The sequence below is a fragment of the Balearica regulorum genome, chromosome 29, assembly GCF_011004875.1.
Source record: "Balearica regulorum gibbericeps isolate bBalReg1 chromosome 29, bBalReg1.pri, whole genome shotgun sequence".
Classification (NCBI taxonomy): Eukaryota; Metazoa; Chordata; class Aves; order Gruiformes; family Gruidae; genus Balearica; species Balearica regulorum.
This window is the reverse complement of record NC_046212.1, coordinates 1,116,262-1,144,060: the sequence shown is the minus strand read 5'-3', so window position 1 is coordinate 1,144,060 and position 27,799 is coordinate 1,116,262. Positions and strand designations below refer to the sequence as shown.

Sequence of the window (27,799 nt, the reverse complement as noted above, 5' to 3'; positions counted from 1 at the left end):
CTGCCATTGGTCCTCCGGTCCCGGGGGCGGGCCGGTTTACCGGGAGGGAGCGCGCGGGGGGGGGGGCGGTTGCCATAGCGACGGCTGGAGGGGCGGCGGCGGTGGCGGCCCCGGCCCGGCCGTGGCGGCGCAGCGGGACGAGCCCGGGAGTGCGGCCCCGGAGGGGCTCTGCCCGCGGCTGCTCGGTAACGGCGGGCGCGGGGCGCTGCGGGTAACGGCCGCCGTCGCTCCGGGGCGCGGAGCACTGTGGGATGCTTGGCCGGAGCGCGGGCGGTTGTGGGTAGCGGCTCGGGGCTCGGAGCACGGCGGTGAGAGCGGGGGCCCCGCAACGGCTGCGGCTGGGGCTGGGCCTGGGCTCCCCGTGCCCTGCCCTGCCCCGCCCGGCCCCGCCGCCAACGGCTGCGGCTCTGCGGCAGCCGATACTGCCGGTGGGTTCGGTACCGGCCTGCGGAGATAAAGGAGGCGGGTGCGGAGCTGGCCCGTCGCCTCCCGCGGTGGGGGAGGGCTCGGAGGGAGCGTGGCTGGTGAGCCGGGAGCAGCGACTCCCCCCTGGGGAAGCTGCCCGGTGCACCGGGGCTGCTGCGGGCTCCTTCCCCCGGCGGCTCAGGGCCGTGACGGGGCACTGAGTGTGTCCCGGGGAAGGGACTTTACGGGCCCCGCTGCCTGCGTGGGCTCGGGGCTGCCGGTGCCCCCGGCCGGAGCGCTGCACCTTACACTCACTGGAGATTCCAGCCACCTTTTCCATCCCTCGGAGTCACCGGGCCTCTGCTGCCGATTCTAAGAATCGTGAGGCCCTGGTGTTTCTGACTGACCGACTTAGTTCCTTTTCTGTTTCAAAGGGAGAGGCTGGTTTTCACCATGAATTTTGAAGGTCTTGACCCCTCCCTTGCCGAGTATGCTCCCCCCCTGCACCCCGCGCTGGACCCCGTCCTGGACCCTCATCTCAACCCCAGCTTGCTGCAGAACGTGGAGCTGGATCCCGAGGGGGTACCGTTAGAGGGTATCGCAGTGCCCGAGTCAGTGCACCTCATGGAGGGCATGTACAGCGAGCTGCACACCGCCGTCTCCGAAGTGGGGGTGCCCGTCTCTGTCTCCCATTTCGACCTGCATGAAGAGATGCTGTGGGTTGGGAACCACGGGGTAGGTGCCCGCTCCAGGAGTGGGGCAGGGAGGGTCTCTGCCGCGAGCTGGGCTGTCTGTGCCGCTCTCGCTGCCCGACGCCTGCCTGCTGCAAGCAGCTGGGGGCAAGCTGGCTGTGGGGCTGAGCCAGAGAGTCCTGCTCAAACCGGGGTTGTGCTGCACCGGTGCCGAGCTTCTGTCCGGTGGTGGTTGATGCATCTCGGAGTGCGAGCCTCTTGGTGTTTTGCAAGGAACTTCACTGCCCTGATGTTTGGGGCTGTTGGAGCTTTTGGTTCTTTACTCGTGTCTGCGTGTATCTGCCTGAAAGGGAAAGGTCTGAGTGGTTAGGGGCATGCAGGGGGGCAGGACCCCCCCCCGTAGGCTGGCTGAGGCCGTAAGGCAGCCGATAGCCTGCCTCCACTTGGGAGCCGGTGCAGGGTATTTGCCTGTGTTACGTCCAAGCGAAGCTGGGGCCAGACTTGATGAGCCTGTCCTGGCTGGTTTTAGGGCCACGCCACCTCTTTCTTTGGCCCAACACTGGAGCGATACTCGTCCTTCCAAGTGAACAGCAGTGATGACATCCGCCAGATCCAGAGCCTGGAGAACGGTGTCCTCTTCCTCACCAAAACCAACCTGAAGTACATGTCACGTGGGGGCCTCATCATTTTTGACTACCTGTGAGTGCCTTTCCCTGGCAGCAGGCAGGTTGTGCCGGCCCCATGAGCTGCCCCTGTGCGGGGGGAGGTGGTCCCGGCCTCTCTGCCCGCAGCGTAAAGCTAGATGTGGGAGAGGGCCAGGGCAGATCCTTCACCCCCTTCCCCGCCACCTCCCCGAGCTGGGCAGGAGTGCAAGGGCTGTCCTCTCTGCTCTCCCGCAGCATGGATGAGTCTGAGGACATGCACAGTCTCCTGCTGACGGACACCAGCACGCTGCTCGTCGGCGGGCTGCAGAACCACGTCATTGAGATAGACCTCAACACCGTCCAGGAGACGCAGAAGGTATGGCCGGGCTGGGGGCCGCTCCCTGCTGTGGGGCGATGCTTTATTCTGGGGCTCAGCCCCGCTCACCCCGCTCTTCTGCCTCCTTCCCAGTACACCGTGGAGGTTCCTGGCATCACCATCATGAGGCAATCAAACCGCTTCTTTTTCTGTGGGCACACCTCAGGGAAGGTAACACCAGCCCTGTCCTACCCGGCAGCCCTGCTGATGTTCGGCTTCTCTCTGGGATACCCCGGAAAAGTGTCCAGCTTTTCCCAGAGCTCAAGGGGCTGCCTGCATGGCACCCAGCGCCCCCGTCTTACCCTCCCAGGTCTCCCTGCGGGATCTGCGCACGTTTGTGGTGGAGCATGAATTTGACGCGTATTCGGGCAGCTTGTCTGATTTTGATGTCCACGGGAACCTGCTGGTGACCTGCGGCTTCTCCAGCCGAATGAACGGCCTCGCCTGCGACCGCTTCCTGAAGGTGTACGACCTGCGCATGATGCGGGCCACCACGCCGCTGCAGGTCCACATCGACCCCTTCTTCCTCCGCTTCATCCCCACCTACACCTCCCGCCTGGCCATCATCTCTCAGACAGGTGGGCGAAGCCGCATCCCCCAACCTGGCCAGGCTCCGCTCCCCTGGTGAGAGCGGGGCCACGGTCCCAGCACCCGCCGGGCTCCGGGTCAAATCCCGGTGGGACAGAGTTGGCTGAGCACTCTCGATCCGTGTCCAGCTGGTTCAAACGGCCCCATAAGCGAGAGGCGTGCCGGGTCACCGTGTGCTGGCCCGCCCGTGTGCTCCCTGGTGCCATGTCCCTCTGCGCTTTCCTCTTGCGCAGGTCAGTGCCAGTTCTGCGAGCCCACCGGCCTCGCCAACCCCGCCGACATCTTCCACGTGAACACCGTTGGGCCCCTGATCATGACCTTCGACGTCTCGGCCAGCAAGCAGGCCCTGGCGTTCGGCGACTCGGAAGGGTGCGTCCACCTCTGGGCCGACTCCCCGGAGGTCACCTTCAACGCCTACTCCCGGGAGACCGACTTTGCCTTGCCCTGCATCGTGGACACGCTGCCCCACTTGGACTGGAACCAGGACCTCGTGCCGCTCTCGCTCATCCCCGTGCCGCTCACCAGCGACACCCTGCTCTCCGACTGGCCCGCTGCCAACTCTGCCCCGGCACCCCGGTAATTTGCCAGTCTCTCCCGGTGAAAAGCAGCATGGAAAAAGCTGGCCCTGGCAGGCATCCCCCTCCTTCCCCGGGTCTTGGGAGCGGGAGAGCGGCTCTGTTGCTCCCCCTGCTCCCTCATCTCGTGGCTGGCACTGCCCTTCCTCATCACGTGCCCTGTGAAATGCAAGATAAGTTCCCCATGGTGGAGCTTAACCGCTGAGGTGCAGTGACTGGGCAGGTCTGAAGACGGTAGGGTATGGTCAAACCTCCGTCTTCCCAGTGGGATCCCGGCTGCATTCTCCCTGTGTGGAAACTCGTTTTTCCTCTGCCTGAGCCCTGTCCCAAACACGCTTGTGCTCAGCGCTGCTGCCTTGTTCTGGTGTGGCCCGGGTCTTTTGTTGTCTCAGAAAATGAAGTTGGGGGAAGGACTGAATGGGGAAAACCCTCGTGACCTGCTGGTGGGTCCCTGAGCACACCCAGCAAGGCCCTGGGTTAAACAGTGCTGCCAAACAGAGCAGCCTTTGAGTTGCACTGTGCTTTGCAGGCGAGCCCCTCCGGTAGATCCCGAGATTTTGCGCACCATGAAGAAAGTGGGGTTCATCGGCTATGCCCCAAACCCAAGGACCAAGCTCCGCAACCAGGTACCCGCTCTCAGGAGGGGATCGTGTGGGGTGAGGGGTACTTCTGCCAGCGGTGGGGGGCTGCAATCCAGGGAGGGATGGAGCTCTCGCTGCGTGTTGAACGACCTTGGAGCTTTCTGCAGGGCTCGGGATGGGCGAGAGATGAATTTCTCTGGCTCGGGGTGTCACAGGAGGCAGGCGTGTAGTTTGGAAGCGATGGGTTTTCTTCAGCAGTGTCAGCGGGTGCGCCAGCCCTGGGGGTGGGCTGGAGTCCCCCCCCTCCTCGGGCCAGAAGCCCAGTTGTATCAATAACTCACTCTGCGGTAGGAAAGGTGTGAGCTGTCCGGTTCGGAGGTTTATGGCACGTCCCTCGCCCTTGGGAAAACACTGCTGTGTTTCGCCCTTGCCCGCAGCGCCGCTGTAGTTTCCCACAGTGATAAGTCCCTTGTAAGAAGGAAGGTGTGGAGGCCTCGTGCAGGTTAAGGGAGGGCCCCGCTCCTTTCTGGTTTATTCCTTTGCTCTTTCGGGGAGGCAGGAAAGCCCGGGAGCTGCTTGTTTCAGTATGTGGTGCTTCACTCCGCCTCAGGGTTCAGCCGCTCTTCCCTTCCCTTCCCTCTCACAGATTCCCTATCGGTTAAAAGAGACAGACAATGAGTTCGACAGCTTCAGCCAAGTCCCCGAGTCCCCGATTGGGCGGGAAGAGGAGCCTCACCTCTACATGGTGGCCAAAAAGTACAGGAAGGTAGTGGCCACCCCAGGGCTGCTCTGGGGCACAGCGGGGGCTGGCTGGGAGTCCCCAGGCTGGGCTTGTCTGGGGCGAGGGACCCGCCTGGGCCCAAGCACCTGCCCCCTGTCTCTGTGGGGAGCACCTAGGCGTTTCACTGGCGTCCTGCGACACGGGAAGGTGTTTGTTTAACATGTTGCGTCTCTACTCAGGTCACAATCAAATACTCCAAGCTGGGGCTGGAAGACTTTGACTTCAAGCATTACAACAAGACGCTGTTTGCAGGCCTGGAGCCCCATATCCCCAACGCCTACTGCAACTGCATGATCCAGGTGGGAGACGATCCAGGTGGGAGATGCCCCGGCCCTGCCCAGGCCACTGCAGCCCCTGGGATCTCCCCTGACTGCTCCTTCTCTGCCAGGTGCTGTATTTCTTGGAGCCGGTGCGCTGCCTGGTGCAGAACCACCTGTGCCAGAAGGAGTTCTGCCTGGGCTGCGAGCTGGGCTTGCTCTTCCACATGCTGGACCTGTCCCGAGGAGACCCCTGCCAGGTCCGTGGTGAGCCCAGGCGTGGCGTGAGGCCGGCAGGCTGGGCTGGCTGGGATGGTCAGAGAGATCGCAGAGGAGCGGGGAGACGGGTGGCACCGGGTTCTCGGGTGATGGCATCAGACCGTGTGGAAACTCCTGTCACTTGACCTCGGTGACATGCCGCTCTTGCCCCATCCCCAGGGAAGCAACTTTTTGCGGGCTTTCCGCACAATCCCAGAGGCTTCGGCACTGGGGCTGATCCTTGCTGACTCGGACGAAGCCACAGGGAAGGTGAACCTGGGGCGGCTGATTCAGAGCTGGAACCGTTTCATCCTTACTCAGCTGCACCAGGAAACCCAGGAGCAGGAGGGACCGCAGGCGTATCGAGGGGCTGGCAGCAGGTAGGTCCCTGGCCTGGGGACAGGACAGGGAGTAACCAAACCAGGGAGGGGGGCTGGCTCCCAGAGGCCCCTTCTGTCCCTCCGAAAGGAACTTTCTTGCCACCCACGTCTGCCCCGAGGGCTGTGGGAGGACACATGGATCTGCAGGCTACCCCTATGGCAGGGTTTGAAACCCTGGGCTGAACCTCTGTCCCTCCCAGGCCTAGCCCCCCTACTTGGTGGGCTGGGGCTGCGCAGATCTCTGAAGGCCCCACGGATGGTTCCCCAAGAGCTGCTGCCCCGAACAGCCTTCATGCAGCCCAAGATGCGCAGGTCCCCAGCGCTCAGCCCACCATACCAGCCAGCCCAGGGATTGCTGGGACCTTGCTAACCCCAGTGCTCTTTTTCTCCAGCAGCTTTGGGTCCTCGGGGGACTCGGTTATTGGGCAGCTGTTCAGCTGCGAGATGGAAAACTGCAGCATGTGTCGCTGCGGCAAGGAAACCGTCCGTGTGTCCTCCACGCTGCTCTTCACCCTCTCCTACCCCGAGAGCACTGGTAACAGGCAGGGTTGGGCAGGGCAGGGCCTGGTACATTTAACGCTGCTGAGTTTCCCCAGCCCCGTGGGGCTCATTATCCGTAGGGATGAGCCGTGACTTTTCTTGGTAATAGATACCTGCAGCGAGGAGCTTCTGCAGCGGTCTGGCCCGGGCTGCGGCAGACCTGGCAGCCGAGGTCTAGTGGTGGGTTTCCAACCAGCCAAGGTTTTGGCTACAGAAAGGCAGATTTAGGGGTTGACCTTCTCGCTGGTGGTTGTGAGGAAAACCCCAGAGGTTTGGCTGAGCTAAATTGGTAAAGATTTGTGTGTTGGGAGGTGACGTTATTCTGCTTTCTCTCTTCAGAAAAGCCAGTCAAAGATTATGAGTTTGCCCAAATTTTAAAGCGAAGCATCTGCTTGGAGCAGAACACACAAGCCTGGTGCGAGAACTGTGAGAAGTACCAGCCCACGGTGAGGCTGGGAGCGGTGCGCGAGCACGTCACGCTTCACGGGTGATGAGGGGGTGTGGGAGAAGGGCGCGAGCACCCCATGCCACCGCCTGAGCGGGGCCAGTTTCTCCATTAGTCAGTGGGGAACCTCCTGAGCGGATGCTAGAGATTCGGTTCCTGGGCTGGATGGCGAGCTGGCGTGGCACGGGGTATTTCCTGGGCTGTGCAAACGCTGGAACGCGTCTTGCAGGTCACGCGGATCCCAGCTGAATCCCCCCGGGGCAGGGGGCAGAGAGGAACCCCCCCACCCCCACCCCGGGAGCTCAGCATGCCTGCGCTGAGGCGGCAAGCCTGCTCCCTGCCTCAGTTGCTCTTGCAGGACCCCCAGCTACCAGGAACCCGGCCAGGCAGGGGGGGAGGAAGCTCTGCAGGCCAAGGCGTTGGAGGAGGGAAGAGGGTAGCACGTGCTGAATCCGGTTTTGAGCCTCTCCGGGGCTCTTGGCCCTGCCTGGTTTCCATCTCCTGCTCTCTCTGCAGGTCCAGACCCGGAACATCCGCTGCCTGCCGGACGTCCTGGTCATTAACTGTGAGGTGAACAGCTCCAAGGAGGCAGATTTCTGGAAAACACAGGCTGAGGTGGGGGAGACACTTTGGGGCAGAAGCAGGCTTGTTCTCCCTGGCACACGGTGTTTGCTGCGTGTCCAGTTCTGCGGAGGTGTTTTCACTCTGATCTCGCTGTCTCTAACAGTCTCTTGTTCTCCACCTGAGCGTCACCCTGCTTTGTTTACAGAGGACATATTGGTATTTGGTCATGCTTGTAGCACGAGCCGTGCGTTTCGAGTTGGAAAAGACAAGATCTCCTGCCATGACAAGGCTGATGGGACTGCAGTAGAGTCACCCTTTCATTCCCCCACTCCCCCAGGACCTAGGAGCAGCAAGGCAGTGCCCACTTCCCAGAGCACAAGCCCAGCAGAGAGTGGGCGGACAGTTGGGTTTCCCTCGCTGTCTTTTTCCCTGTCACCGACTTTTTCTCTGTCTTTTCCCCACTTCTGGCCTGGCTGTCACCCACATGTTCCCAAGCCCAGCCTGTCGCTACGCACTGACGCTTGCCTGTGTTTCGTTGCCAGTATGCCTTTCAGAGAGCCATGATGAAGAGAGGAGGCTTTGAGATCACCAAAGGCAAAGAAATCTCTCTTGGAGAGTGGTAGGTGACCGTTCCTGGGGTGGCGACTCTGAGCAGTGACGCCTTCTGGGGTGTCCTCTGGGCCCTGGAGAGCACAGGGCTGTTTCTCATTTGATAATCTACCTGCCTGTAGCTCCTCACAGGCTCTGAACTGGAACAGTCTCATCGCTGCTCTGAGAGTGTGACCCTGTATGGGTGCTCTGCACAGCATCTCCTTCAGACACCCTTGTAATCCACCTCCTGACCCACTTTTGAGCCCCCAGCCCTCATTCCCCTTCCCTTTTCAGACTGACAAAAGACCCAGGACTGCGTATGGGCCCTTTCTGACCACCTTTCCCAGGGTCCTGCTCTAGGCAGCTGCAGGGAACTGGTGCAGCTCTGGCTTCTTCATCTCTCTGGAAGGTTTAGGAGTAGGCTGGTGGGTGGGTGGGGTGGTGGGGATTCTGCCCCGGAGAAGTTGGCCTGGACGACACCTCGTGACTCCCTCCGACTCGGCCTTCCGTGATTTTGCATGCAGGAAGGAGCTGGGGAACCCTGACACGGGGCATTCGTATCCTTCTGTGGAGGAACTGAAGAACATTTGGATCCCACACGCCATCAAGATGAGGCTGACCAAAAGCAAGGAGCTAGATGTCTGCAACTGGAGTGAGAACGATGAGGTAAAGCAGATGACATCCCTCTGGGGCTACGTGGTTGTGTGCACGTGGGGCTGCGGGAGCAGAATTGCTTCAGAACCGCTTTCTGCTGAGCGTGTGTAGGCGAGAGATAATGAGGCTGTCTCAGAGACACCTCATGTGAGCATGGAAACCTCTGGGCTGGTGGTGAGATGGCATGTCTAAGCTCTGGGCTTTAGGTTGAGGCCTGGGAGCTGCCTGGCAGACAGTCGGGACTCTGACATTTCCCTGTGGGTCGGTTCCTCTTGCAGCTGAGCCCGACCGATGACCCCGAGTCAGTCTATATCTACGATTTAATGGCCACTGTCGTCCACATCCTGGATTCCCGCACAGGGGGCAGCCTGGTGGGGCACATCAAAGTGGGAGAGACCTACCACCAAAGAAAGGAGGTGAGAAGCCCTGCGGCACGGGTGCTCTCCTGCCCACGGGCTGCCGAGAGCAGCCCTGCTCCCCGGGAGCCCTGCCTGGCCAAGGCGTTCTCACCCATGGCTTGCTCCGTGGCCGGGTTGTTTAACGGACCCGTTCTGGGTCTCTCGGTCAAGCGTTGAGCATTCGGCTGAACGTGCCAGGCAGCCCTGAACGGCCAAGTGCTGCTCAGGCACCTTCCAGGGAGGGGAGGGCTGAAGAAGAGCTCTTCCCACACTTGCTCAGGCTGGTTCCTCCTGGGTCACAGGCACGTTGCCAGCTTGTCCTTGTGCTTCCAGGTAAGGGCTGGGATGTCATCTCCCTTCCCGAGGAAAGGGTGCTGGTCTGGGCAGTCCTGTTGTCTGGTGGAGATGCCCAAGCCAGGAGTTCCCAGAGTGTGTCAATGCTGCATCCCTGTTCTTATTCTTATCTGTTGCATCTCTGTGGAGTTTTGGTTAGGAGTCAGGCAGAGACGGTGCCTGTCCAGCCCGAATGCTTTACGTACGCATCATCACCACCCAGGCCAGCAGGGATTTCCCCACGGTGTCCCAGGAAGGGCAGGAGTTCCCACATGGCATCGTCACCCCCCTCTTTCCCTGGTAACTGGGTAGAGGAGTCATTGCACTTGCCTGGGGGGGGCCCCTAAGGCAGTGCCGGTGCCTCTCCCCCCCAGGGCGTCACGCACCAGCAGTGGTACCTCTTCAACGACTTCCTCATCGAGCCCGTGGATAAGGTGAGCGCTCGGCGCCGTGCTCCGGCCGGGCGTCGGGGCGAGACCGTGGCTGCATGAACCCCGTGGAGGGCTCCCCCACCCTCCCCTACACTGTCCCCCCCCTCCCCTGCAGTGCGAGGCGGTGCAGTTCGACATGAGCTGGAAAGTGCCAGCTATCCTGTACTACGCCCGGAGGAACCTCAACGCCAAGTACAACCTTGTCAGTGAGTGTCTGGGGTGGAAGTGGCCGTGTGGCCAGCACCGCCGGCTCGCGGCTGAGCTCCCTTCCCCTTTTTCCTGCAGTCAAGAACCCCATCGAAGCCAGCGTGCTGCTGGCAGAGGCCTCCCTGGCTCGCAAGCAGCGCAAGTGCCACGCCACCTTCATCCCCCTCATGCTGAGCGAGATGCCGCAGGCGGGCGACCTGGTGGGGCTGGACGCCGAGTTCGTCACGCTGAACGAGGTCAGGCCTCCGTTGTGCCAGGGGACGGGGTGCCGGGGCGCAGGGGCAGCCCCTCCCAGCTGTCCCCGGTCCCTGCGGGGACCGTGGGAGCTGTTGGTCACTGAGCTCTCCTCTCACCCGTCACAGGAGGAGGCCGAGCTCCGCAGCGACGGGACCAAATCCACCATCAAGCCCAGCCAGATGTCAGTGGCCAGGATCACGTGCGTGCGCGGGCAGGGCCCTAACGAGGGCGTCCCCTTCATTGACGACTATATCTCCACCCAAGAGCAGGTACGGGGCCTCTGCCCAACCTCACGGGGCTCCCCAGCCCTGCGGGGAGGGCACGGACCTGTTCTGCCTCCCGCAACGATGCCAGCACCGTCCCCGGGATGCTGGTGGGGACTCGGGGAGGGGGCAGACCCCTGCAGCTGCTCCTCGGCCCTCCCAGCCCACCTCCCTGGGCCCCGGTCTCCGCAGGTGGTGGATTACCTGACCCAGTACTCGGGGATCAAGCCCGGAGACCTGGACGCCAAGATCTCCTCCAAGCACCTCACCACTCTCAAATCCACCTACCTGAAGCTTCGCTTCCTCATCGACGTGGGAGTCAAGTTCGTGGGCCACGGGCTGCAGAAGGACTTCCGTGTCATCAACCTGATGGTGACAGCGCCGCGCCCCCCCTCCCTCAACCCGGGGTCTGAGGGGTGCTGGGCGGCACAGGCAGCGTCCTTGACTTAGTGTAGACACAACCACCCACCAACAACCACCACCATCCGTGTCACCAACGCTGTTCTCACACTAACCCCCAACCACAGCGTTCTGCCAGCTCCTAGGAAGGGAATTAACTGGGAATTAACTGGGAAATAACTCTATCTCAGCCGAAACCCAGACACCCCCCCCCAGTAGCCCCCCTGCCCTGGCCGCAGGACCCTCTCTGCTTTCCAGGTGCCCAAGGACCAGGTGATCGACACCGTCTACCTGTTCCACATCCCGAGGAAGAGGATGATTTCCCTGCGCTTCCTCGCCTGGTACTTCCTGGGTCAGTGGCCGTACCCTCGGAGTCCGGAGGGGCAGGAGTCGGGGCAGACCCCCCCCACGCCGGGGACCCCGCCAGCCCCCTCCCTGACTGGGGGGGGGCTCTCCCCGCAGACCTGAAGATCCAGGGGGAGACCCACGACAGCATCGAGGACGCCCGCACGGCGCTGCAGCTCTACCGCAAGTACCTGGAGCTGAGCCCGCGGGGCGCCGAGCCCGAGGACTTCCGCAAGGTGCTCAAGGGCCTCTACGAGAAGGGACGCAAGATGGACTGGAAGGTGCCGGAGCCCGACAGCCAGAGCAGCCCCAAGCGTAAGGCATCGCCGCCGCCGCCGCCCCCCGCGTCCCCCCCGCCGCCGCCCCCTCACCCCGCTTTGTCTCCGGCAGATGGGGCCGTGTACCCCCCCGTGCTGGCCCTCTGAGCCGGCCAGGAGCAGCGCCGGGACCCCCCCCGAGGGAGCCGGACACACGCGGAACTGGAACCAGCAGCGGGGACGGGGCTGCCCCCGCCCGACCCCCTCCCCCGGGGCCCGGCGCCCCGGGACTCCCTCTCTCTGCCGGTACCGGGAATCGCCGGCCCCCCCCCGCCTCGCCCGCCGGCCCGGGCGCCCTCATAAAGCAGCCTTGGACACCCGCGCCGCCGCCTCCTCCTTGGCTCCGGGGCCGCGGGTTTAGGGACCGGCACCGGGCACACGGCACGGAGGAACCGGGCCCGGACCGGGGACACGGCAGGAAAGACCCGGGACCCGACCGGGGCTGGCACCGGGGCCAGAGCGTGGGAAAGGCCGGGCGGGGCGGGGAGCGGGGGCGCGGCTGGCAGGAGCGGGGCCGGTACCGGGGGCACGGCTGGCAGGAGCGGTACCGGTACCGGGGGCACGGCTGGCAGGACGGTACCGGTGCCGGTACCGGGGGCACGGCTGGCAGGGGCGGTACCGGTACCGGGGGCACGGCTGGCAGGACGGTACCGGTGCCGGTACCGGGGGCACGGCTGGCAGGAGCGGTACCGGTACCGGGGGCACGGCTGGCAGGACGGTACCGGTGCCGGTACCGGGGACACGGCTGGCAGGGGCGGTACCGGTACCGGGGGCACGGCTGGCAGGACGGTACCGGTGCCGGTACCGGGGACACGGCTGGCAGGAGCGGTACCGGTACCGGGGGCACGGCTGGCAGGACGGTACCGGTGCCGGTACCGGGGGCACGGCTGGCAGGGGCGGTACCGGTACCGGGGGCACGGCTGGCAGGACGGTACCGGTGCCGGTACCGGGGGCACGGCTGGCAGGGGCGGTACCGGTACCGGGGGCACGGCTGGCAGGAGCGGTACCGGTGCCGGTACCGGGGACACGGCTGGCAGGAGCGGTACCGGTACCGGGGGCACGGCTGGCAGGACGGTACCGGTGCCGGTACCGGGGACACGGCTGGCAGGAGCGGTACCGGTACCGGGGGCACGGCTGGCAGGACGGTGCCGGTACCGGGGGCACGGCTGGCAGGACGGTACCGGTGCCGGTACCGGGGGCACGGCTGGCAGGACGGTACCGGTGCCGGGGACACGGCTGGCAGGGGCGGTACCGGTACCGGGGGCACGGCTGGCAGGACGGTGCCGGTACCGGGGGCACGGCTGGCAGGGGCGGTGCCGGTACCGGGGGCACGGCTGGCAGGACGGTACCGGTGCCGGTACCGGGGGCACGGCTGGCAGGGGCGGGGCCGGGCCGGGCCCGGGGCGGTCGTGGGGGCGGAGTCATTTCAAGCCCCGCCCCCGCGAGGGCCGAGCGCCACGCGGACCGGGTCCTGGCAGCGCCGGGGCCCTCGGCGCTCTCCCCAGGCTGCCCGCGGCGCTGCCTGCGCACGGGATGGCCCCGCCGCGGGGCACGGAGCCGCCTCGCCCGGCCTGATCGGCTCCGTCTTCCCGATCGGTTCGGTCGCCGCCCTCTCCGAGGGGCCTTCCCCCGCGGCGGGTCGAGCGGAGAGGCGCGCCGGGACAGGCGGCGCCGAGGGCAGCCCCGGGGCAGCCGGCCGTGGCGGCGGAGCGGGACGGGAGAGCGGCGCGGTACTGGGGGCTCGGCCGGGCCCGCCGGGTGCGGGGCTCCGGGCAAGGCCCTGTGGGGCGGGGGGCTGCGGGGGGGCTCCGCGGGGCTGCGAGCGCCGCCCTGTAGGGGAGGGAGCTCGGGGGGGGGCTCTGGACTCGGCCCTAGAGGCGAAGGGGCTCCACAGGGGCCTGGGCCCGACCCTGTAGCGGGGGGGGGTCCATAGGGGATCAGGGCCCGACCCTATAGCGGGGGGGGCTCCATGGGGGATCAGGGCCCGACCCTATAGCGGGGGGGGTCCATAGGGGATCAGGGCCCGACCCTATAGCGGGGGGGGGCTCCATAGGGGATCAGGGCCCGACCCTATAGCGGGGGGGGGCTCCATAGGGGATCAGGGCCCGACCCTGTAGCGGGGGGGGGCTCCATAGGGGATCAGGGCCCGACCCTATAGCGGGGGGGGGGCACCATAGGGGAACAGGGCCCGACCCAATAGCGGGGGGGGGCTCCATAGGGGATCAGGGCCCGACCCTGTAGCGGGGGGGGGCTCCATGGGGGCCTGGACCCGACCCTATAGCGGGGGGGTTCCATGGGGGCCTGGACCCGACCCTATAGCGGGGGGGTTCCATGGGGGATCAGGGCCCGACCCTATAGCGGGGGGGGGCTCCATGGGGGATCAGAGTCCTACCCTATAGCGGGGGGGGGGCTCCATGGGGGCCTGGGCCCGACCCTATAGCGGGGGGGGGCTCCATGGGGGATCAGAGTCCTACCCTATAGCGGGGGGGGGGCTCCATAGGGGATCAGGGCCCGACCCTATAGCGGGGGGGGGCTCCATAGGGGATCAGGGCCCGACCCTATAGCGGGGGGGGGCTCCATAGGGGATCAGGGCCCGACCCTATAGTGGGGGGGGCTCCATGGGGGATCAGGGCCCGACCCTATAGCGGGGGGGGGAGGCTCCATAGGGGATCAGGGCCTGACTCTATACCGAGGGGGGCTCCACAGGGGCCACTGGGCTCAGCATTGTAGGGGAGGGGTCCCTGTGGTGTCCAGGGTCAGGGACGGCCCCAGCAGAGGATGGGGCTCAGCGGGGATCGGGGAGGGGAATGCCGTGGGCAGAGCCCTGTAGGCAGCAGGGCTCTGGGGGGGGACGGGGGTCCCGGGGGGCTGGACGCGGCCTCGCCGAGGATGGGCTTTGCCAGGGGACGGGGGGACGGGGTGTGGGGACACAGGGGGCACCGGCGCTGGAGCTGCCTGTGCCCACAGGTCACCCTGCAGCAGAGCCGTGAGGATGAGGGGCTGGATCCCGCCCGCGCTCTGCCTCGCCATGGCCCTGGCTGCGCTGCTGCCCGCAGCCTGCGCCCGCCGGAGCCAGGACCTGCACTGCGGAGGTGCGGTGGGACGGGACGGTGGTGCGGGGCCGGGGTGGTGGTTGGGACCCGTTCGTCCTGCGGCCTCTGCCACCCACCCATACTCACCCTGCTCGGGGACAGGCAGACGTGCCACAGGGCACCTCGGGGACCTGTTCCCCGCAGACCTGTCGTACCCATCTGCGCCGGTTACGTGCGTTACTCTTGGCGGCTTTGGGCAGCCATGGGTCTGTCGGTGCCAGGGGCTGGTGTGAGGTCAGGCAGCGCCGTTAGCTCTGGGCTGTTGACAGCCTGTGTCCTCCGCAGCGTGCCGAGCACTGGTGGATGAGCTGGAGTGGGAGATCGCCCAAGTCGACCCCAGGAAAACCATCCAGATGGGCTCCTTCCGGATCAACCCCGACGGCAGCCAGTCGGTCGTGGAGGTGAGACCTGCCTGCGGCACACGGAGGTCGGGTAGAGGCTGTGGCAGAGCAGGGCCGGCCTGACGTGGGGCAGCAGCTGCGTGGTGAAGACTGGGAGAGATGAGGGAGGGTTCGGACCCACGTCGGGTGCTCTGCGTGGGCTGGGTGAGCCCCGTTTCCTGTGCCTCAGCTTCCTTCGCTGCCTATCGCCAGTGCAGCCCCACAGCGTTCCCAGGGCGTCCGTGGAGGCATCTGACCGTTTCTCGGTGCTCCCCGGGGACAGGCGCTGGCCCAGCGTTCCCATTCTGCTGTCACGCTCGAAGGCCTGACCCCACTGGTCTCACGCTCGTGCCGCAGGTGCCGTATGCCCGGTCGGAGGCACACCTGACGGAGCTGCTGGAGCGGGTGTGCGAGAAGATGAAGGAATACGGGGAAAAAGTGGATCCGTCCACGCACCGCAAGAGCTATGTCCGGGTGATCTCCCACGATGGGACCAAGATGGACCTCTCTGGGGTCAAAATCGATGGAGATGTGGCTTCTAGTCTGAAGTTTGCGGTGCGTGTGGGGACCAGGGCCTCTGGCAGCTGTTGGGGCTCGGCACAGGTTTTGGGTGGCAGATGCCGCCTGCGTTGGGCAGCCGCTGCCCTTCGAGGGATGAGTTGGTCCCACCAGCTCCCGGCCACTTCCTCTGGTCCTTGCTGGGGCTGGAGGGGAGGAGGCTGCTCCCAGGCTGGGGTGGTGGGTGCGGGGCCCGGATCTGGGCTCCCCCGGGTGCTGTTGGCGTCGCCCGGTCCCACGCGGTCGCCGGCTGACCCGCGGGCGACTCTCATTGCAGTGTGAGAGCATCGCCGAGGAGTACGAGGATGAACTGATCGAATTCCTCTCCCACGAGGCTGACAACGTCAAGGACCGGCTCTGCAGCAAGCGGACTGGTGAGCAGGGCCGGGCTGGCCCAGGGAGGGGTCTCTCCTGCCGCCCTGGGGGGTCGTAGCTGCTCCATCAGTGCTGAGACAGGAGGAGCTGCCAGCCTGGAGCAGGGAGGATGCGGAGGAGCTGCAGGTCCTCCCTGAAATCCCGAATCCCTTGGCCCTCTCCGGCAGCCCAGCACCGGGGTGCGCCTCCCCGCCGCCCGCACTGCCAGCCCGGCGCCTGGCCCCTGCTGCCTGCTGGAGCTGCCTGCAGCTTTTTTTGGATGCCCTGCCCGACCAGGTGCACGCTGCCTGGGGGCGAGCCAGGGCAGCTGCCGCGCCGGCTCCATTGGCTGCTCCGGTGCAGGGCTCCTCGCGCAGCCAACGGCCGGGTGCCCGCCCCGCGGCATCTCCCTTCCCACAGGGCTATTTCCAGCTCGCAAACACCGGGGTCAGGGCACGCTGCGACCTTTGTGCTTCCCTATTAATGAACGTGGCCCACGTTCGTTACCTGTGCTGCAGGGCCGGGCCAGGGCAGGTCACTTCTGTACCTGGCACACGTGGCAGGGAAAATGCTCCTTCCCCAGGGGGGTCCTGGGGTGCTGCTGGTGGCTCCCAGGGCTCAGCCTGCCTGCCTGGGCACCCGCTGCCTGCACCCTGCCTGCCCTGGGCTGCTGTGGGTCTGCCAGGCGGCTGCGGGTGCTGGACCCGGGGAAGCGCTGGGCCGGCAGCTCTGTCCAAACAGCCGCATTTCTCATTAATCCCAGAACAACGCGAAGGGGAAGCGCAGGTGTCCCCTGGCGCGGTCACGGCTGTGCCCGGCCCCGGTGCTCTGCGCATGGCTCATCCCCGCGCTGCGGACAGGGACGGGCAGCTGGGGAGGGGTCCCCGCTCCCGGGCTGGGGGTGCCGCCAGGGCTCTGCCACCTCCTGAGAGCGCCGGCCTTTGTCACCGCAGACCTGTGTGACCACGCGCTCCACATCCCGCACGACGAGCTGTGACGCAAACGGCAGGATGGTGCCAGCCTGCCCCGGTGGCCTCGTGGGACCAGGATGGCACCGGGCTCCGGCCAGACGTCCCCTACCTCTTGGTTCACCTCGTCCCCGCTCCCCCCACTGGGACAGGCAGACGTGCCGGGGAAGACGGTGGCTCCGGAGCCGGTGCAGACGCCGCCTCGCCCCGTTTGGTGCTCTCATCCTATTTATTCACTGTCCGTCCGCTGCAGCCGCAGTGCCGGGGGCACCGGGACACCAGCCCTGCTCCCCGATGGGCCGGCTGCGGGGGCCGGGGCCGCGTCCTCGTTGGTGCCGGGACGTTCCAGCGGGCAGGCTGCCAGCCGGGGACCTTCCTCTGCCGCTGCCGGGGGGACGCCGGGGCTCAGCCGTCCCCACCGGGGCGAGGTGGTCGGGCGTCCGGGGCCGGTTTTGGGAACCCCCGTCCCTGCTGCAGGCAATAAAGGGGCCGTGCGGTGGCCGAGCCGCGGGCCCACCCGAGGGCAGGACTCGCTCCCGTGCACAGGGAAGGGGGGGCCCCGCGTGTCCCTGTGTGTCCCCACGTGTCCCCGTGGCGCCTCGAGCTCCCTCGTGTCCGGCGTCCACCTGCCGCGGCTCGGCCTTGGGGTGGAGACGGCCCCCGGCAGGTGCCGATCAGCCCGCGGCCCCGTGGCGCCCGGTGCGGCAGCGCTGCGCGCGGGGGGGTCCCGGCCCCTCGGCCGCCGCCCGGCCCATGCGCCACCGGGGCGATGCCCTGGGGTCACCCGCCGCTCTGCTCTGGCCCCTGACGTCACTGCGGAGCCAGGGCAATGTCACGGGGCGACCTCGAGTCCCTGCGGCTGAGTGTGGGATGACATCACGGGCCCCGGTGACCTCATAGCGCATGGCCGAGTGCCTGCTGATGTTACAGGCCTGCCCTGCTCCACAGCCGAGCGACACCGAAGCACGGTCGTGCCCGGGCGGATGACGCAGTGGCATGACGTCACGCACCGCGCTCGGTGACGTCAGGAAAGGGGGCGGGGCTCCGCCTCACCCCACCCCAGGCCATGATCAGGCGAACGCGCCGGCCACCTATGGCCCGGCCCCCCCCGCCTCGCCTCATTTGCCTATCCCCGCCCCGCGGCGCGCGGCGCGGCCAATGGCGAGCGGCTCGGCCCCCAGGGGGCGGGAGGAGGCGGGGCTATGCTAATAACCAGCGAGGCGCCGCGCCCCGCCCCACCCGCCGCGCTGAGGACCCCCGGCCGCCGCCGCCGCCGCCGCTGCTCGCTCCGGCCCCGCTCCCGCCCGGCCCCGCTCCGTCCCGGCCCGCCCCGGCCCCGCCATGACGCTCCTCGCCGCCGGCAGCCGGGCGGCCGCGCGCCTCCGCGGGCCCAAGGTGAGGGTGCCCGCCCCGGCCCCGCCGCGCCTTAAAGGGGCGACGCCGCGGGGGGTCCGGTTCTTAAAGGGGCGACGCGGGGTGGGGTGGGGGGGCGCCGCCTTAAAGGGGCCGTACTGGGGGGGGGGGGGGGGGGGCGGCCGGGGGGGGGGCCCGGGGCCGCGCGCCGCAGTGGCAGCACGTGGTGGGCGCGGGCACCGGCGCCGCCTCCGCCGTGAGCGCCCGTTAGGAGCCTGTCGGAACCGGGGGGCCCCGGCCGGGACCCCCACCCCCCCTTGAGGGACCGGGGGGCTCTGCCGTGGCCGCAGCGCCCGTCTGGGGGTCCCCGCCCTGTGGCAGCCCCCCGTGGGGGGGTCCCTGCCCCGCTGTGGGGCCGGGCCGCGCCGCCCCGGGGCTGTGCTGGGGGGGCCGGGGACACCGAGCACCGGTGCCGGGCTGGGGCGGCCCCGGGCCCCCTTTACCCCCCCCCGGCTCCCCCGTTTGCCTTGGCCACGGCCGCGGCGTTTCGTAACGGCCGCTGCGGCGTTTCCATCGACCGGGCGTTATTTTGGGAGCCGGGGCCCGGCCCGGCGTGTTGTGGTGCCCCACTTGGCCCCGCTCGCCCGGGGGGGGCCGCTGCCCCCGCGGCCGGGGCCGCCCCGCCCGTACGCGCCCTAATCCCGACCCGCCATCCTGCCTCCGGCCTCCTCCTCCTCCCGGTGCCCCCAGCTGATGCACCGCGGCCGCTCCTCGGGGCAGGGTCGGCTCCTGCATCCCCAAACCGCGGCGGGGGTACCCGGGAGGGTCCCGCAGCTCCCGGGTCTGCCCCAGCCCCGTCGGCCGGCGCTCGGTGTCACCGCCAACACGCGTGACCTTGAGCCAGCGGCGCCTCCGTGACAGCCGGGACGAGCCGCGCGGGTGCCCGGTGAAACGGGGTGACACGGGGTGCGGCGGAGGCCCCGCGGTGTCGCCAGCAACCGCCTTGACCTTGGGCTTCCCGCTGCCGCCTCCATTGTTCGCGCCGGCATTTTGCCTCGCCGGGTGCCGCCTGTTGCGGGGGGACACGGCGCTGTCACCCGGAGCGGACGGCCGCCTCCAGGCGTGCTCGGGGGGTCGGGGTCCCCCTGGCCGGGCCGGGGGCTCGCTGGGCCAGCGGAGCTCGGGGCTCACTGCGGCACTGTTGTCCGTGTGTCCCCCCCCGCCGTGTCCCCCCCCGGCAGCCAGTGGAAAAAGCGAGTCATGTTCTGCCTGCGCCGCAGGCGCTGCCGCAGCTCCGCACCGGGGGTGGCCCCGGGGTCTCTGCCGGGGAAGGCGCAGGGTGCCGGGTGTGGATGCAGCCTCCCGGCACGGCGGTGACCCCGTCACCAGGCAGGTGTTTCCCGGCCTTTGTCCCCCCTCGCTCCCCACCCGGTGTTTGTGAGTGGGTTCGGGTGCGGGCGAGCACCGTGTCCCCGCCGTGGGCCGGGCGCTGCCAGGCCTGGGCTTCCCGGCTGCGTCAGGGTGTTCCCACCGGCCGGAGTCCCCGCGGTTGCCACGCGCGGGCGAGGAACAAAGATCGGTTTCCCCAGCGCCTGCCGAGTCCTGGTGCAGGAAAACCGCAGCAGTGCCGGCTTGGCAGGGCTCTGCCGGCGGCACCGGCTCGCTTGTGCTGGCTGCTTCCGCGCTCCAAAGAGCAGGAAGTGAATGCGGCCGCATTCGGCACCGCCGGGTTTGCTCGGCGCAGGGCTCGGCTCTGCAGCAGGTCTGGGTCTGGCTGCAGCCGGCATCGTGTGTGATGTGCACGAGCGTGATGCAGCGCCGAGGGGCCCTGTGCCACCCGGCTGAACCTGCCTGGCTCTGATCTCCGGCACGCGTGGGCGAGGGAAGCCGCCGCGGCTGCCGGGCACGGTGTCCTTGTGAGATGGGATCTCACCGGAGTCACGGGGCGGTTCCTGCTGCAGGAGCTGTGCCGAGCTGTGCCGTGTGCGGGGGGGGGGTGGGGAGCTGCTCATACGGCTACAGCCCCCTGAAATGGGGCAGCTGGGGTGCACGGTGGGGCTCTCCCCGGGGTAACACCAAGTCCCCGTTTCTGCTCTTCCGCAGAACGCACCCTGCGTCCTCTTCGCTGCCCGTCATGCCAGCGCCGCCACGGTAAGAGCAGCCCCTGCCGCTGTCACCCCTCTCTGGTGCTGGTGGGGGGAGCGTGTGCTCGGCCCCCCCACAGGTGTCAGGGCTCAGGCCCCCTTCCCTCTTCCCAGAACCTGAAAGACGTCCTTGCCAACATGATCCCCAACGAGCAGGCAAAAATCAAGAGCTTCAGGCAGCAGCATGGCAGCACGGCCATCGGGCAGATCACAGTGGACATGGTGAGTGGGGGATGCCACGTCCCCGCTGCGCCGGGGCTGCCGGGCTGTGCCACAGCCTGTAACCGCCGCCTCCTGCCCTTCCCCAGGTGTACGGTGGGATGAGAGGCATGAAGGGGCTGATCTATGAGACCTCCGTGCTGGATCCTGATGAGGTAGGGCCTGATCCTGCCCTGCTCGGGCACCCGCCTCATGTGGGTGATGCCGTGGCGGCTGACGGTTGTGCCGGGCTCTTTAGGGCATCCGCTTCCGTGGGTACAGCATCCCCGAGTGCCAGAAGCTGCTGCCCAAAGCTGCAGGGGGAGAGGAGCCGCTGCCCGAGGGGCTCTTCTGGCTGCTGGTGACAGGAGAGGTGCCCACCCAGGAGCAGGTAGCACGCAGGGGGGCTGGCGGGAGGGGGCTGGCAGCCCCTTGCCCCGTGGCTCAGCCCCCGTGCCCCCCCCCCCCGCAGGTGAGCTGGCTGTCGCGCGAGTGGGCCCGGCGTGCCGCGCTGCCCTCCCACGTGGTGACCATGCTGGACAACTTCCCCACCAACCTGCACCCCATGTCCCAGCTGAGCGCCGCCATCACCGCCCTCAACAGCGAGAGCAAGTTTGCTCGCGCCTACGCCGAGGGCATCCACCGCGTCAAGTACTGGGAGGTGCGAGGGGGGCCGGGTGTCCTGGCACGGCATGGGGGGGGTGGTCAGCCACCCTGACTCTGAGCTTGGGCCGGGGCGCGGGTGCAGGTCTGGGCATGGGGGGCTCAGTGGCTCGTGCCCCCTGGGGAGGGCAGCTGCCCCGTCTTACCCCCCCACCCCCGCCTGTCCCAGTTTGTCTACGAGGACGCCATGGACTTGATCGCCAAGTTGCCTTGCGTTGCCGCAAAGATCTACCGCAACCTGTACCGGGAGGGCAGCAGCATCGGGGCCATCGACCCCAACCTCGACTGGTCCCACAACTTCACCAACATGCTGGGCTACACCGACCCCCAGTTCATCGAGCTGATGCGGCTCTACCTCACCATCCACAGGTGCAGCAGCCGCAGCAGGCGGGGACTCGGCCCCGCTCCCAGCCCTGGCTCCTGGGACGTGTTGGGGCTGCTCCAGGGGCGTCACCGGGCTCCCAGCATGGGGCAACGGGCAGCCCCAGGGCAGGGCCGTGCCGGGCTGGGAACATCACAGGAGGGGGGTGTTGACTGTGGGGGTGTCCCCGGGGCTGTGGGGGCCCTCGGTGGGGACGGGGGAGACCTGACGCACCCCCTTGCCCCTGCAGTGACCACGAGGGGGGAAACGTGAGCGCCCACACCAGCCACCTGGTTGGCAGCGCCCTCTCTGACCCGTACCTCGCCTTCGCCGCCGCCATGAACGGGCTGGCCGGGCCCCTGCACGGCCTCGCCAACCAGGTGGGCACCTCTGCGCGTCCGTCTGTCTGTCCGTCTGTCCGTCTGCGTGCCGCTGTTCTCACACCCGCTTTCCCCTCCGCTTGCCATGCCCGCAGGAGGTGCTGCTCTGGCTGACCAACCTGCAGAAGGAGCTGGGCCAGGAGGTGTCGGACGAGAAGCTGCGGGATTTCATCTGGAACACGCTCAACTCGGGCAGGGTGAGTGTGGCACAGCCCGGGGCGAGGAGCCGTGCCGGGGCTGGGCTCTGATCCCCCGTCCTTGCAGGTGGTGCCGGGCTACGGGCACGCGGTGCTGCGGAAGACGGACCCCCGCTACACCTGCCAGCGGGAGTTCGCCCTCAAGCACCTGCCCAAGGACCCCATGTTCAAGCTGGTGGCCCAGCTCTATAAGATCGTCCCCAACGTGCTGCTGGAGCAGGGCAAAGCCAAGAACCCCTGGCCCAACGTGGACGCCCACAGCGGGGTGCTGCTGCAGGTGAGCCCGGGGGTCCCAGCCCTGCCCCAGAACCACTCCCTGGGGGTGGGGGGCTCCTGGCTGCCCCCCGCCCCCCCCCCCATGGGGCTGCCCTGCCCTAACGCCCCTCTGCCCCCGCAGTATTACGGGATGAAGGAGATGAACTACTACACGGTGCTCTTCGGGGTCTCACGGGCCCTGGGCGTCCTCTCGCAGCTCATCTGGAGCCGGGCGCTGGGCTTCCCCCTGGAGAGACCCAAGTCCATGAGCACCAAGGGCCTCATGCAGCTCGTGGGCTACAAGTCTGGGTAAAGAAGGGACGGGGCGGGGGCTGAGGCTCACTGCTCCCCAGGGAACGCTGCCGGCCGGGCCCCGGACAGACTCAGCACTGACCCCCCCCCTCGGGCACCGGCCGTGGGTCTCTGTGGTGTGAACAGAAACCCCCCCCCTCCCCCGTGCACTGCTCCTCTCCCCTCCCTGCCACCCTGGGAGGGGGCAGAAGCAGCCCCGGGCCCCCCCTGCACCCCCAGCCTGGAGCCCCCTCCCTGGCTCTGCCCTGGCAAGGCAGGGGGGGCTCCCCTGCCCCCCCCCCCAGCAGCACCACGCACACTGGGAGCCCCCTGGCTCCACTGCTGCTGGGCTGGGGGTGTGGGGGTGGCCCTGGTGTGGCTGTGGGGACACTCCCCCCCCACAGAGGGGTTCAGTCCAGACTCATGTCCGGCCCCCCCACGCGGCAGCAGGTGAAGAACGAATGTCTCGGCCCCCCCCAGCAGGGACTCGATACACTCCTCCCCGGCCCACGCCCCTGTGTTTGTGTGAATCCCCGTGTCCGATGCCCCCGGCAGCCGGAGCTGGCCCCCCCCCGCCACACACCGGCCCCGGCCCCTTGCAGGTATCGGGCACTTCTGTACAAACAACAACAAAATGCAAAATAAATGTTTTTATTAACAAAGGTGGAGCCTCCCCCTTCCACGTCCCCCCGCCGAGGGAAGGAAGGTGAGCTGGAATTGGGGGGGGGAGGGATGCGGGGGGGTGGCCACAGGCTGGGGCCATCCTGGTCCCTGCGGCGCTGGGGTGGCGGTGGGGGGGGGTGGTTGGGGGGGGGGCAGCACCCGCCCCGTCCCTTCCCTGTGCGTGTGACTTGTGCAAACTGTGCAACGTCGGGGCTGGCAGCGGCGCGGGTGCTGCTGGGGTTTGGCTCCTGCCGGGGTTTCCTCCCTGCACCGCTGTTCTGCTCCCGGGAGGGCCTGGGGAGGGGGGGCCCCGCAGCCGGGCCCCATCCTGCCTCCTCCCCTCCCACATTCCCCAGCAGGATCCAGCTGGGCTCCCCCGCCAGCGGACACCCACCTTCCTCCCACGCTCCCGGAGCGAGGCGGCATGGCCAGCGCAGGAGCTGCCCCACTGCCGGGACCCTCCGGCCTTGCTGAGGAGTTAAAAGGAACAAAAGGGGACACAAAAAAAAAAATCTCCCAAGAATTAAAATAAAACTTAAAACCAAAATCAGCTACAAAAACAGGGAGTCCAGCGCTGGGACGCAGCTCCTGTGGCGGGGCCAGAGGCTCACGGCAGCCCCCACGCTTGCAGGAGCATTACCTCCTGCTCCTGGGGAGGGAAGTTGAGGCAACGGCAGCAGAGACGCACTCAAATAAATATTTAGGAGGGTGGGCGCAGGGCGGGCAGCCCTGGGGCCCTGGCACAGTCCGCGGTGGCCGGGCCGCCCTCACGTCTGGTGGACCTCGTGGAACATGAGCTCCCGGGGGATGCGGGTCTCGGGACCGAAGTTCTTGGCTGCCCGGCGCTCAAAGGCTGCCACCATCTGCTTGACCACCTCGTCGAAGAAGACGGTGGCCAGCTGGGAGTGCAGCAGGGAGCGAAACTCAAAGGAGATCTGGGGAGGAGAGCGGGTGGCATCAGCCCCTGGCCCCCCCACCCCCACCCCGGCCTCCCTGGGGGCTTCGTGCTGGGTCTTACCGAGAAATCAACGGTGCTGGTCCGCGGGTAGCCGGGGATGCCGGGGCTGAAGCGCCAGTTTGTCTCCAGGTGGTTGAAGAGGCGCCCATCTGTACAGACGGCCTGGGGAGGGGGGACAGCCAGTCAGGGGGGGCCCTGGGAGCCGGCCAGGCCACCCGCCGCACCGGGGCCGTGCTCACCTTGACGAGGTGGGGACGGACAAGGGTGACGATGGAGGTGTAGCGCTCCACCACGGGCGGGAAGCCCACCTCCAGCTGCGCCTTGACGTGGCCCGTCCGCTTGGAGACCACCACCGACTTCTTGCACCAGGGCACGAAGTTCTTGTAGTCCTCCACGTTGGAGACCACGTCGTACATCTCTTGCATGGAGTACCTGGGGGCAGAGCGGGCGTTGCAGCCACGGCCCCGGTTGCCCGGCCGGTGGGGAAGCCGCTGCACCTACCCGATGATGCGCCGCTCCGAGTACTCCTTCCGCTTGTTGGTGAGGTTGAGGAAGGACCGGCTGGGCTGGATCCGGGGCTCCCACTCGGTGCCGTTTGCCAGCCGGCCGAGCCGGCCGAGCCGGAGGCCGCACAGGGCCGTGTGCCTGGGCGGGAGACAGGCGTTAACGGAAGAACCGGGACCGCGCCAGGCAGCGGAGCTGCCAGGGAGCTGCTGGAACAAGTGGGGCAGCCCCCACCACCCCGGGACAGCCACGACGCTGGGCCCCTTCCAGAGCTGCCCACATCCCTCTGGGACAGGAATTGGCCCCAGGGGTCCCGGGGGGCTCAGGGCCGCAGCAGGTGCCCGTCCTGGCCTCAGCCCTCCCGCCTGGCGGGGGGAGGCCGGGGAAGTCCGAGCGCTCGGCACAGGGCCGCTGCCAGCGCTGGTGTTGCGCAAAAGGAGGAAGGCCAGGGAAACCTGACCTCGGGGACACCTAATCCGGACCGGCAGAGTGGGGACAACTGCCTGGTACCCTCTGCCGCCCCTCCCCAAGCCCTGCACTGGGCTCCAGTGGCAGCAGAGCGCTGCTCCGGCCAGACCTTCTCCCTCCTCCATGTCCCGCCCCAGCCCTGTCTCATCCCTCAGGCACAGTGCGGCCGGTGCCACCGGCAGGAAGGGCCGACGCTCGCCACCAATTCGAGGAGAGGCCAAGTCCCAACGGCACAGCAGGGTCCCGGGCAGCGTGTCAGCCCAGGAACAGAGGGGATGGCAGCAGGGGCCTCCCATGCTGCTGCTGTCAGCTCTGTCCGCTTTGTTCCACCTGCCCAAGCCCCGGCAGCCGGTCCCTGCCAAGCACCAGGATGGCGACGGCTTGGACATGGTGATGGCGGTCCGCAACCCTGACCGCCTGGGGGCTGCGGGTTAGGGCTGGCCCCACCGGGTTCCCTCTCACAACAGCCGTAACTGGCAGCGCTCGGTGCCTGCGGGACAGTGCGGGTATTTTTAGATGTGCCGCATGCAGATCACACCGGCTCTCCTCCAGGACTGGGGGCCGGGGCAGAAAGATCCCAAGGTCCCGCTTCTCCCTGGAGCCACGGGATGTCCCTGTGCCAAGAGCAGTCACCTGGGGCGCTTGGCAGCCCCCAAGCTCTCAGAATAGCCGGGGTGGCACGGGGGGCTGGACGGCACGGTTGAGCCGTGCGACTCCCAGTTGTGGCCCTGGGCTGGGCAGAGCTGGGGGTCCCCAGGGGTGCCGGGACCCCACAGACGCCGCCTCACCGCTGGCCCCGAGGCGATTGCCCCCCGTTCACACCGCGGCTCTGCCCGGCAGCGCTCGGTGCCGTACGTGTACCGTGTGGGGCTCAGCAGAGCCGGCCCCTAAACCGGTGCCAGGGAACGACGCTGCGGCCGCTCCCGTGGCCGGCGGTGAGGCTGGCTGCCCGGGGCTGGTGAGAGCCCCCCCGGTCCCCGAGCGCCTGGTGCCAGCCCCGAGCTGGCAAGAGCCACAGCGGTGCTGGCAGCACAGCCGCCGGCTCAGCCCACGCCCAGCGCGGCCGGGCGCAGAGGTCAGTGCCGGTGGGGGACATGGCGGGGTGGCCTGAGGTCTCCTGGACTCTCCGCTCGCCCGAACAAACCGCGACGCCGGCACCCGACCCGCCGACGGGCCTGACGTCGCTCCTGACCTAAGGAGGAGGTGCTGGCACCTGCCCGGCCCTCACACCCGGTCCTGGGAACACGGCCCCGCTCCCGGCCCCCCCCGGCTGCGCTCGCTCCCCCCCGCGGGTTTGCCCCAAGGTCAGGCCCCAGCCCGGGCCCGCGGCTCCCCTGCAGCCACCCCACCCCCGCCGCCCCGGGGCCTTTGCCGCTGGACCCTGGGCCGGGGCCGCCGCCCCCCCCCCCCGGCCCCTCAGTGTCCCCAAGGTCCCCCCCGGGCGACCCCCAGGACCGCGGGGGGCCGGGACCACGGGCCGCTCGCCCCGCGGGGGTCTCCCCCAGTCCTGTCCGGCGCCCCCGGCCCCGATCGGACCCCGGAGCCCGCCCCGAGCCGGCGGACGCCCCCGGGCCCTGTATGACCTCCAGCCCCGCGGGCCCCGGGCTCCGGCCCCGCTCCGCCCCGGCCCCGCCCCCCCACCCCGGGCCCCCCGCCCCGGTGCCGCCGCCCCGGCCCCGCCCCGGTGCCGCTGCCCGGTGCCGCCGCCGCCGCCGCCGCCCAGGCCGGGCCGGGCCGGGCCGCCCCGCGGGGTCGCGGGCGCTCACCTGCCGGGCGGAGCCGCCGCGGCCCGCAGCCGCTGCCGCGCCCCGAGCTGGAGGGCGCCGCGGAGCCGCCGGGCCGCCATGACCGGGGCCGGGACGCGGCTCCGCTGCCCTCGCACCGGCGCCGCCGCCGCCGCCGTGACCTCTCACCCCGCCGGCGACGTCACCGCGTCGCCATAGAGCCCGCCCGCGTCACGGCCCGGGGGCGGGGCGAGCCAACGCCTCCCGCGCGGGGCACGACGGGAGCTGTAGTCCGGCCCGCGCGAAGGACGACGGGAGCTGTAGTCCCGTCCCGTGTGGCCCCCCCCCCCCCCCCCCCCGGGCCCCCCCCGGGCCCCCCCGTCCCTCCCGCCGGGGCTGGATTCGGGCGCGGGGCCCAGCAGCGCCCGGGGGGCCCCGGCGGGCAGAGCGGCCCCGGTGGGGTGCGGCGGCCCACGGCCTGCCCACGCAGGGCCCGGTGCTGCGGTTCCTTCTCCCGGGCAGAACCGTCCGCAGCTGCCGGCGGGCTCCGTCATTTCACCTGGGTTTCCCGGTTAGGTGACGCCCGGCTAACGACAGCTCCAAACAGCCGATAAAACCAGCCCCGGCAGCGGTGCTGCCACGCCAGCCACGGGCATCCCGCTCGGTATTTGCAGGGACCGGGAGGCCCGTGTCCGTGTCCCGGCACCTACCCCCTCGCCACACAGAGCCGGCACTGCCCGTACCGGCGGGATGCCCAGGGGCACCACGGGATCCTTGCGTTAACACTGTTTCCACGCAGGGGATGGATGTGGGTCGGCCGGGACGCGTGCCCAGCCTGCCCGCTCCCCACGGGGTGCGGGGAGGGTCCGCGGGGACCAGGAGCAGTTGGGGAGCAGGGAAAGTGTCGGCCTGATCCTGTGAACAGCCAGAGCACAGGGAAGAGCTTTCCGGCATCCCGGGCGCTTGCGGGAGCAGGCGTGGAGGTGGCAGCGGGCAGCGGTGGGGGTCAGGCGGCACTGCTGGGCAG

General features: G+C 68.3%; 4 protein-coding genes across 13 annotated transcripts; 3 read left to right on the top strand and 1 right to left on the bottom strand.

Moving 5' to 3' along the window:
- Nucleotides 1–56: 56 nt before the first annotated feature.
- Nucleotides 57–11,583, top strand: PAN2 (poly(A) specific ribonuclease subunit PAN2). 5 transcript variants are annotated; one of them, XM_075737668.1, is made up of 26 exons: nt 57–185; nt 840–1,140; nt 1,627–1,796; nt 1,997–2,117; nt 2,211–2,288; nt 2,428–2,695; nt 2,939–3,281; nt 3,810–3,906; nt 4,508–4,627; nt 4,822–4,941; nt 5,031–5,159; nt 5,338–5,537; nt 5,933–6,072; nt 6,417–6,523; nt 7,039–7,137; nt 7,629–7,705; nt 8,202–8,343; nt 8,610–8,747; nt 9,437–9,496; nt 9,609–9,699; nt 9,779–9,936; nt 10,063–10,206; nt 10,393–10,572; nt 10,858–10,951; nt 11,062–11,259; nt 11,335–11,583. In XM_075737668.1, exons 2-26 carry the CDS (start codon nt 859–861, stop codon nt 11,367–11,369), a joined length of 3,591 nt encoding a protein of 1,196 aa, XP_075593783.1. In that variant the 5' UTR covers nt 57–185; nt 840–858; the 3' UTR covers nt 11,370–11,583. The 5 variants fall into 5 exon arrangements, with proteins under 5 accessions (XP_075593783.1, XP_075593780.1, XP_075593781.1 ...); XM_075737665.1 differs by having other exon boundaries at nt 5,930–6,072; XM_075737666.1 differs by lacking the exon at nt 57–185 and adding an exon at nt 269–466 and having other exon boundaries at nt 5,930–6,072.
- A 1,161-nt stretch (nt 11,584–12,744) lies between these two features.
- On the top strand, nt 12,745–17,135 carry CNPY2 (canopy FGF signaling regulator 2). Of its 3 annotated transcripts, none has more exons than XM_075737860.1 (6): nt 12,745–12,857; nt 14,229–14,353; nt 14,639–14,754; nt 15,091–15,288; nt 15,569–15,665; nt 16,599–17,135. In XM_075737860.1, the coding sequence occupies exons 2-6, from the start codon at nt 14,254–14,256 to the stop codon at nt 16,640–16,642; spliced, it is 555 nt and encodes a 184-aa protein (XP_075593975.1). In that variant the 5' UTR covers nt 12,745–12,857; nt 14,229–14,253; the 3' UTR covers nt 16,643–17,135. The 3 variants fall into 3 exon arrangements, with proteins under 3 accessions (XP_075593975.1, XP_075593974.1, XP_075593976.1); XM_075737859.1 differs by lacking the exon at nt 12,745–12,857 and adding an exon at nt 12,889–13,019; XM_075737861.1 differs by lacking the exon at nt 12,745–12,857 and adding an exon at nt 12,956–12,991.
- Nucleotides 17,136–17,809: 674 nt separating this feature from the next.
- Nucleotides 17,810–23,678, top strand: CS (citrate synthase). Of its 3 annotated transcripts, none has more exons than XM_075737854.1 (13): nt 17,843–18,008; nt 20,070–20,117; nt 20,225–20,332; nt 20,419–20,484; nt 20,568–20,699; nt 20,781–20,969; nt 21,141–21,340; nt 21,583–21,712; nt 21,808–21,909; nt 21,977–22,186; nt 22,307–22,473; nt 23,119–23,161; nt 23,478–23,678. In XM_075737854.1, the coding sequence occupies exons 1-13, from the start codon at nt 17,955–17,957 to the stop codon at nt 23,598–23,600; spliced, it is 1,572 nt and encodes a 523-aa protein (XP_075593969.1). In that variant the 5' UTR covers nt 17,843–17,954; the 3' UTR covers nt 23,601–23,678. The 3 variants fall into 3 exon arrangements, with proteins under 3 accessions (XP_075593970.1, XP_075593969.1, XP_075593968.1); XM_075737853.1 differs by having other exon boundaries at nt 23,475–23,678; XM_075737855.1 differs by lacking the exons at nt 23,119–23,161; nt 23,478–23,678 and having other exon boundaries at nt 17,810–18,008; nt 22,307–23,117.
- On the bottom strand, nt 23,091–26,997 carry COQ10A (coenzyme Q10A). 2 transcript variants are annotated; one of them, XM_075737857.1, is made up of 5 exons: nt 26,815–26,997; nt 24,578–24,721; nt 24,316–24,508; nt 24,137–24,238; nt 23,091–24,053 (listed from the first exon to the last, which is right to left on the bottom strand). In XM_075737857.1, exons 1-5 carry the CDS (start codon nt 26,892–26,894, stop codon nt 23,886–23,888), a joined length of 687 nt encoding a protein of 228 aa, XP_075593972.1. In that variant the 5' UTR covers nt 26,895–26,997; the 3' UTR covers nt 23,091–23,885. The 2 variants fall into 2 exon arrangements, with proteins under 2 accessions (XP_075593972.1, XP_075593973.1); XM_075737858.1 differs by having other exon boundaries at nt 23,750–24,053; nt 24,385–24,508; nt 26,815–26,980.
- Between the last annotated feature and the right edge of the window lie 802 nt (nt 26,998–27,799).